Genomic DNA, 9,498 nt, shown 5'->3' on the forward strand with positions numbered 1-9,498 from the left:
CACTAATGACAGAAGACCTGATGAGCTGTAGAAGGACATCAAGAAATCATTCATGAAGAAAGCAAAAGGTCTCTTTTAATACAGGAAAGAAAGAAAAGATCAATGTCAATGTCAGAAGAAACTCTGAAGTCTAATCACACAGCAGCTAAGGCAAAGGGAAGAAATGAGGAAGTCAAAGAGCTGAACAGAAGATTTCTAAGGGCAGCTTGAGAAGACAAAGGCAATATTATGAAATGGGCAGAGATAATAATGAAATGCAAGTAATGAAATAGGCACAGATATAGAGTTAGAAAACCCAAAAGGAAGTACACATGTAGCACATTTTAGAATGAAAGAGAAAACTCAAGCCTCAAGTTGCAATATTAAAAGATTCTATGGGCAAAATATTGAATGATGGAGGAAGGATCAAAAGAAGATAGAAAGGAGACACAGAGTCATTGTACTAAAAACAAAACAAAACACTAGTCAACATTCTATCATTTCAGGAGGTAGCATATGAGCAAAAGGCAATAGTGCAGACGGAAGAACTTCAAGTTGCGCTAAAAGCATTAGCCAAAAACAAGGCTCCAGGAATTGATGAAAATCAATTAAAGGGTTTCAACAAGCTGATGAAGCACTTAATCCTCTATGCCAGGAAATTTGGAAGACAGCTACTTGGCCAATGACGGGAAGAGATCCTTATTTGTGCCCACTCCAAAGAAAAGTAAGCCAACAGAATACTCAAATGATAGGACACTGTCATGGATATTACAGGAAGTAAATTCTGCTGAAGATCACCCAACAACAGTTGCAGGAGTACATTGGCCAGAGGTTCAGGCTGGATTCAGAAGAGGACGTGAAGTAAGGGATATTCAAAATACCCTATGTCAGATGGATTGGGGCTCAAAGCAGAGAATACCAGAAAGCTGTTTACTTGTGTTTTACTGACTATGCTAAGGCATTCGACTATGTGGATCACAGCAAACTACGGATACCTTTGAGAAGAACAGGAATTCCAAAACACTTCATGTCTCTTGCGGAACCTGTACGTGGATCAAGATGTAGTTGTGCAGACAGAATAGGGAATACTGTCTGGTTTACAATCAGGAAACGTGTGCGTCAGGCTGCATCCTCTCATCATACGTATTCAATCTGTAGACTGAGCAAATCATCAGAGAAGCTGGATTCTATGAAGAAGAGTGTGGAATCCGGATCGGAGGAAGGCTGATCAACAACAATTAACAACCTGTGATACCCATGTGACACGATCTTGCTTGCTGAAAGTGGGGAGGACTTGAAGCATTTGTTGATGAAGATCAAGGATTCCAGCCTTCAATAATGATGACTCAAAGAACAAAAGTCTCACAACTGGACCAATAAATAGCATCATGATAAATGAGAAAAGTTTGAAGATGCCCTGAATGTTGGCTTGCTTGGGTCTACAATCAATGCTCATGGAAGCAGCAATCAAAAGATCAAAAGATGCATTCCATTAAATAAATCTGCTGCCTAAGACCTCTTTAGAGTATTGAAAATCAAGAATATTACTTTGAGAACTAAGGTGTGCCTAACACAAGCCATGATATTTTCAGTTGCCTCATATGAATCTGAAACTTGGACTTGAATCAGGAAGAAAATGTATGCATTTGAATTGTGGGGCCAGAGAAGGATATTGAAAGTACCATGGTCTTTTAAAAGGACAGGCTGATCTGTGTTGGAAGAAGTACAGTCAGAATGCTCTTTAGAGGCAAGGATGGCGAGACTTCATCTTACGCACTTTGGACACGTTGCCAGGAGAGACGAGTCCCTGAAGGATATCATGCTGGGTAACGTGGAGGGGCAGTGAAAGAGAAGAGATGTGGTCACACAGTGGCTGTGATGATGGACCCAAACTTACAACGGTGAGAATGGTGAAGCAGCGCGCAGTACTTCATTCCATTGTGCACCGGGTAGCTATGGGTCAGACTGGCTCGATGGCACCTGACAACAACAACAACAACACCTCTTTAGGAACCCTGATGGTTAAATGTTGCGCTGCTAACCACAAGATCAGCTGTTCTAAACCACTACGTCCTGGAGAGGAGAAAGTTGAGACTTTCTACTCCTGTACAGAGTTACAGTCCTGTAAATCCACAGGGGCAGTCCGATAGGGTTGCTATGAGTCAGAAATGCCTCAGTGGCAGTGAATTGGGTGTTTCAGTTTGATCACCTCTTTGGCCTGAGGGAATTCTTCTTCTCTGAGCCAAAGCTGTTTGTTTCCATCTTAACTATCAACCACCAGACCTGCAACTGGGAAGCTTCTGCTGCAGTCACCAAAGTAACACAAGTGACACGCCAGAAGGTTCCAGTAGACGTTTCATGAATTGAGCACTGCACTAAGGCTGACAACTCGAATTCAGGGTCCACTCCATCTCGACCACTAACGAGCTCTGTGATTGAGTAAGTTCTTCAATGTCTGTGAACCTCACTTTCTTTTGTACAGTGACTGCAATAACATTTGACTCTCGGGCTGCAGTGAGACTTTAGTGCAGGGCTCAGTCCACGCGCATTGAGTGACACATACGTGTCTTTCTATAAAGCCATTCACAACGGGTTGTCTATACTCTAAGTTGTTGAACTCTTATAATAACTCTCAAGATTGGTGAGGCAGAGCTTGACATTTCCATCTCTAAGATGAAGAAACTGAGGTTCGGAGAGAGTAAAGGGACTTGTCCAAGGTTACCCAGAGAGCGAGTGGTCAGATTCCATCCCAAGTCCACAGCTCTGCCTCCAGCCTAAGAAAGCATGACAAGCAGTCAGATGTGAAGCTTCCTGTGGGGTGGCGGCAGCTCTCCTTTCTGAACCAGGTACCAGATTTCACCCAAGGAGATGAATACATGGATGACGAATGAATGAGTGGGTACCCAGAAGCCTTATCTGTAACTGCTCTATATGTGATTCACCACCAGGCCTGGGATTCTCATCCGGGAGAAGAATCCCATCGGGCCTCCTGGTACATGTCTCTCCACTGGGAATACCGGCACCAGAGGTCTAGCAATGGGTGCAGCTCATACCACCAGCCCCTCCTCACCAGCAAGGGAAGCGGAGGGCATCCCTGCCCACTCTACGTACTGGTTTCTGCAGTCTCGTACTCGCTGTCTCTGAGAAGCTCAAAGATGTCCACTTCGACCTTGGCCTTGCCCAGCCTCTCAGGAGCACGGTTGATGCGGTTCTTGGCCAGGGTGATGGAAAGTCTCTCCCCTCTGCTGCACTCCATGGGGTCGTCCAGGATAGCCGCTGTGGGCAGGCAAACACATGGGGATGGATGGTTACTCTGTCCAGCCTCCCTCCACTATGCCCTTCCTCGTCCACAGCCCTCTCCACCCTGCCATCTTCAAAACTGACCCCCGAAGCAAAGTAAGAGTCTGTGATTGTAACAAGGCGAATTCTAGCGTCACTAACCACTGCAGGAGCCCTGTAATGTCACAGCAGGCCACTGGAGGTGCTCTCTCGATTTAAACTCAAGCCATCAGTTCGATTCCGACTCATAGCAACTCTGCAGGACAGAGGAGAAGGGCCCGTGGGGTCCCCAGACTGTGACTCTTGACGGGAGTGGAAAGCCTGGTCTTTCTCCCCTGGGAGCAGTTAGTCTTTTTGAACTGCTGCCCGTGAAGTTTTCAGCCCAACATGTAGCCCAGGGCACCGGCACCGGCACACTTGTTCCCAGGCGGCATTACCTGATCATACATTTCACCTGCCCCCCACCACATCATAGAGGTGGTCAAACCCACGTGAAACTGCTCTCCACAGAGTAAACACAAACAAGCCTGTGCATTCCTTGCTCAGTGCAAAGCAGAACACACTGCGCTTGCTAGTTAATTCCCCCCTACCTTTGAGTATGTGTCTGCGTGCACTCAGAAACGCACACGTGTGCACAGACTCCTTCAAAAACAGTGTTCAGGGCTATAAGAAACTCTCTCTGACATGGGGGACAGCTAAAGGGGGTATGAGGGAGAGGAGGCCACAGGGCACTGCAAGGTGGGGGAAGGCTTTGGAGGAAGGCCTATGAGGGAAGAAGGCTCGCTCTCCAGGCTCAGACACTGGTGAGTCCCCCCAAGGGTCCTCTGATCTTCCTCACTGAGTACAGGAACTAGACAACCTCCCAGGGTTGATATGGAGACTTTACAAGATAATACAGGTAAGTGGCCCTGATAAAGACTTAATCAGCATGCCAGAAGGAAAGAGTAGCATAGTACTAATAGCTGTCCAATTTCTGGAAGCAGTATTAAGGGTAAGTGCTTGGCATCATACGGACCTGGATTATAATCCCAGCTCTATTGCTTATTAGGCGTGGGACCCCAGCCCAGAGCCGTCACTTGTAAATGGGAAGACAGTCTACCCCTTGGGCTTATAGGGAGGACTCCAGAGGATACGAAGTGGAAAGTGCTCAGCATAGTCCCTGGCACACGACGAGCACTCAATAACTGGTACCTATTGATCAGGTGCCCTGGTTAAGCATTGCGCTGCTAACTACATGGTCAGCAGTTCAAACACGGCAACTGCTCAGCAGGAGTAAAACGAGGCTTTCTAGTCTCACAAAGAGTTACAGTCTCCGAAACCCACAGGGGCAGTTCTACTCTGTCCTAAAGCGTCACTATGAGTCAGAAGTAACTCAATGGCAGTGAGTTTGGTTTTTTGTTATGGAAAAGAAGGAGTTAGAAAAATAAATATCTCCATACAAAAATTATGCAAAAATGTCCAAAGCAGTACGATTCTTAACAGTCAAAAATTATGAACCACCCAAAATGTCTATCAACTGATGAATGGATAAACAAAATGTGGCATATTCATACAATGCAATATTATTGGGCAATAAAAAGAACACTGAGACATGCTAAACCACAAACACATGCTACAACATGTTTTCAACCTTGAAAACATTACGTCAAGTGAAAGAAGCCAGTCACAAGAGACCACACATCGTATGATTCCATTTACATGAAATGTTCTGGGCTAGGAAAATTCAGAGACGTAGAAAATAGATTGGGAGTTGCTTCGGACTGGGGTAAGGGTTTGCAGAGAAATGGAGAGTGACCGCTAAGGGGTGAGGAGTTGTTTTGTTTTTTAGTCAGGATGCAAAAGTTCTGAACTCGATGTGGTGGTGATAGTTACCCAACTGTGAGTATAATAAAGAACACTGGGCTGTACTCTCTAAGTGGATAAATTGGGTGACAAGTGAATTGCATCTCCAGACAGCTGTTACTGGGAAAACTAGAACTGTCCAAGGTAGCTTTCAGAGGCGGAAGGCTCAGGAAAGCAAGCTGGCGAGAGGAGACAAGCAGTCTTCCCTGAGACGTGGCCTCTGCGTCCCTGTGACTGGTGCGGACAGAGAGGCCGAGGCTTTGGCCTGACTTTGCTCAATTTCGGTACCCAAACCACCATGACTCATTTTCCAAACAAAATCCAGGGCACAGACTATGACGAGGCATTGTTCCTGATTTATGGATTTATTCAGATGAATAGACTTTCTGGACAATAGAAGTTAAATGTCATTTCTTCAGGCTGGACAAGACCTAGGAAATAGAAAGAGCTTCTCTGAATTGAACTAGAACAGTCAACACACAACTGAATGTGATTCGACACCTACGGGGGTGAGGGGGGTGGCCCTCAAAGACTGTAAATGTGTCATTGAAGAGCCTGGGAACAGCAAACACTCCAATCAAGGTGACCCTAGGAAAGCCAGACTAGAAGGGGACTGTGTTTAGGAAGCAGAGGCCTCCACAATTGCCCTACCCTACTGGGGAAATCGTTAGGACTAGATGGGATTTGGGCCAACTTAAGAGCCATGATTCTCAAATGGTGTTTCTTGGCAGGCCCAAAGATTCCTTCAAAAAGTAGACAAGGGAGGCCCCAGAGAGGTCTCTGGCCCCATTCCAGCTTCAATCAGCTCAGCTCCTCCTTGTCATTTTCAGCTGTTAAGAATCCATCTAAGATGTGATGGGGGGGGGGATGTTTCACTGTAAAAAAAATAAAACCGTTAGCCTAGCCTTAGAGCATCAAAGTAGATAGAAGACATCTGCGGTGTCAGGAACTGGTTGTTCAATCCAAAAAGCTCATAGTAAATAGGCATTGGATTCATGGCCCATGAGCTTCTGATCACTGGAGACTACGCTAAGAATTAACACTAACAAGTGTTAACCACCTTGTTAGTTAACTAAGTAACTAATCAACTAGCTAAGGATTAACACTAACAAGTGTGGGCTTCCTCAGTGACTGCCTAGGACGCGCTTAGGGGGAATGATCTCCCTTCATTTCCGCCACACCTCCGTGAGATGGGTGTGTGAACCTCATTTGGAGATGAGAAGACAGGCACTCAGAGAAGTCGAGTCGGTTGCCACCCTGCACAGAGCTGGTAAGAGGCAAGGGGGTAGTGAACATCAGTCTGTCTTTAGATCAGCGCTCTGAATCACAGCTCATCTTCCTTCTAATGAAAACTCACCTTCCCGGGGATTTGCTGTGGAGAAGAGGGTGTGACTGTCAGGTAGGGGACTTGAACCTCTAGTCCCTGGGAACCTTATTAAGTCAATAGACTCTGAGACAGTAACAGACTAGATCCTGGATCGCTGAAATTTCCTTGGGTACTGACACCCTGTGTGATCGCTAAGTAGGGAGAAAGCGATCCTTCCATCTGGACCATGCGCCTTCATGATGCTAACATTCCCACCTACAGTCTACTAGATATTTACCGAATCAGTTGTAATGAAATAAATTAATAAATGAATCTTGCTCAGAAAATGTCCCCGTCCCTTGGGATTCTGGGGATGTACTATCAGCAGCAGCTTCAGCCAGTTTCCATCTGGTTGTTCATATCATTGAGTCATTCTGGACTGGCTTCATCAGTAGACAAGGACATCATGACCCTCAGATCCCATTTAAAGAAGTCCTTGTAGTATTGTGCTTCAGTGCTTAGCTTCTAACCCAAAAGGTAGGCAGTTCAAACCTACCAGCCACTCCAAGGTGAAGAATCGTGGGTAGTTTGCTCCTGTGTTTATGGCTGTGGAACCCCTGTGGTGGCAGCGGTCCTCTGTCCGATACGGCTGTTAGGACACTTGAAATATGGTGTTGGTGAAAAATGAACCAACCTGTCTTGGAAGAAGCACAGGCCAAGTGATGGGGAGATGGCGAGACTTCCTCTTACATACATGTCATCAGAGGACCAGTCCCTGGGGAAGGACATCCTGCTTTGTTAAGTAAAGAGCAAAACGGAGGAAGACCCTCGGTGAGATGAATCGGTGCAATGACTGCAGCCATGGGCTCAAACGAGGCAAGGATTGCGAGGAGCGTGCGGGACGTGGCAGCACTTTATTCCATTTGTACACAGGATCGCTGGATGTCAGGACAGACTCAAGGACACCCAACAGCCACATATCACAGCAGGTAGCACGCAGAGAAGTCCGACAGGCGGGCTAGTTCTACTTGGTCCCTATCCTTTCGCAGAGTACCCTTCTAAGACGTGCGAATGCAAGACACCAACCAGCCACTCCACACCATAGATCCAACTCACACTGGATCCTCTGACACACTCAACGTGTTAGTGGCCAGGAGGACAGGCGGGAATGAGGTCCCCTCTCCCTTGGCACCCCTTCCTCTTTCCCCACAGCGTCTCTCTGCAGTCAGAGGTGTGATATGCGGCAGGTGCTCACCAACTCACTAAGACCCATCTAGCAGCCTGCTCCCATGCCACTCTGAGCAGCCCTCTCTATTGAAACCCAGTTGGGTGTTTGGCTGGCATCAAACAAATTGCCTTCCTAATAACTGGATGATAGCAGGAATGTGGGCTCTGATGAGCAAAGATGGGGTGAAAACTCGGGCTGCCTGCCTTGGGACCCAAGAGGAACATGTCCCTAACAGGTGGCTGGCTACCAAACAGCACACTGGCCCCTCAGCAGTCCCAGGAGGGAGTCCAGATGGAGGACGGAGAGTGGTGTGTACAGGACTTAATAGACAGCAGTACTCCCAGCCACCATTGCTCCCTCAGTTCTGGCTCTCCAGCTGGGCCAGGATGCTCGGAATTCTCAGTCACTGCTTAATGAGGAACATTACGATCTGGCACACCTTCCAGCTCAGGAACCACTCTGCAGAAAAGTCTAGCAGCAGCCCCGGTGAGGCTGGGAGGTGTGGGCTGCAGCAAGGGCATGCTGAGAGGGAAACACATTCAGGGACCAGAATCGCCCCAGCCAGAGAGAGTCCTCCCATACTCTGTCCAGCCATGAGTGCTCAGAACACAATGACAACCCAGACGGACTCATGTGCTTCTTTCATTCCAAGGAGTCATGCAAACAACCCACTGCTAGCAAGTCGATTCCAGCATGTAACAACCCGGGCGGCGAAGGAAAATGGCCCCACTGGGCTTCTGAGGCCGTAAATCTTTATAGACTTTACAGACTACTCCATCGTTCTTTCATGCAGCAGCTGGTGGGTTCAAATCCCTGCCTTTCAGTTAGCAGCCAACCCCCTAAACACTGCGCCACCAGGCTTCTCCCTTCACAAGTTCATGGCCCCTTTGAATTTACATTGGATCTTTCTCCCTGTGAGCCTCTGCCTAGTTCTCTGTGAGCTCTGCAGATCATGCAAAAGGGAAGATGGCCTCTTGACTTTGTGCCCCCAAGCAATCTGCACCGTCTTGTCCCTGCTTGTGCTCACATGTCCCCTGGGGCTGGCTCTGCCTATCTTTGGGCTCATCCCTGAAAAGTGTGCCCCTGACTACCCAGTGGGGCATTAGATCATGGAGCTGCTCTCAAAGCCTCCGGGCCTCATCACTGGCTAAATGGTTGGTCCCAACTGACTCTTCCATGGCATTCAAGACCCTCACGATCTGAGCCTCCACAACAAACCAAATTAACCTCAGTACTGCCTCCAACCCACAGAGTGATAACACCTTAAGGGGAGTTACCTGAATGCACCTGGACAGCCTTCTGGTCCCACCCCCCATGTCCTGCTGACACCGTGCCTGCCCCTCCCTGCTACTTCTCTTCCCACACGTCTTCCTAGAAGCTATCTCTGATCCCACAGCCTGAGGGTTCTCTTCTCTTTCCTGGGCTACTTGGTCACTCCTGTAGGCTCATTCTATCCAGAAAGCCTTGGGGTGGCACTTTTAGCTTTCTCTCTAACTATGTGTTCTCTCAACAGATCGCACCAGTTACCAGGAGTTGCACTTATGAGTGTCCATTGTTTGTCAATCGTATTATCAGTAACAGGTTTTGCATCAGATATCCCTGTCTGTTTCCCTGCTGAGTAACCGGCTGGCTAGAGAGTAGACATGTCTTAACTTGGGTGAAGGGAAGGCAATACACAGTAAGAGGGAAGTCAACAAAGGCGATGGAGGCAGTGGGAGTCACAGAGAGAAGTGAAAGTCAAAGGCAACTGCGGTCAGCACAGTTATATGCACAACCATGCAATAATGGTGATCTAGGAGGAGATGCACGGAGAGACACACAGGCTGAATGGGAGTGGGAGTGTACCCAGAGTGTGTGTGTGTGT

General features: G+C 47.6%; 1 protein-coding gene across 1 annotated transcript in view; it reads right to left on the reverse strand.

Moving 5' to 3' along the window:
* Nucleotides 1-1,931: 1,931 nt before the first annotated feature.
* LOC123520895 (glutamate receptor ionotropic, kainate 4-like) overlaps nucleotides 1,932-9,498 on the reverse strand; it is a 208,470-nt gene continuing 200,903 nt past the window's right edge. The window contains exons 3-4 of the mRNA XM_045283553.1: nucleotides 3,091-3,255; nucleotides 1,932-1,959 (exon numbers count right to left, since the gene is read on the reverse strand). Coding sequence (XP_045139488.1) covers nucleotides 1,940-1,959; nucleotides 3,091-3,255 — 185 coding nt within the window. The 3' untranslated portion in view covers nucleotides 1,932-1,939. The remainder of the gene's footprint in view (nucleotides 1,960-3,090; nucleotides 3,256-9,498) is intronic.

This window comes from Echinops telfairi, unplaced genomic scaffold, assembly GCF_000313985.2.
Source record: "Echinops telfairi isolate 266 unplaced genomic scaffold, ASM31398v2 ScPeMD7_7463;HRSCAF=8501, whole genome shotgun sequence".
Taxonomy (NCBI): Eukaryota; Metazoa; Chordata; class Mammalia; order Afrosoricida; family Tenrecidae; genus Echinops; species Echinops telfairi.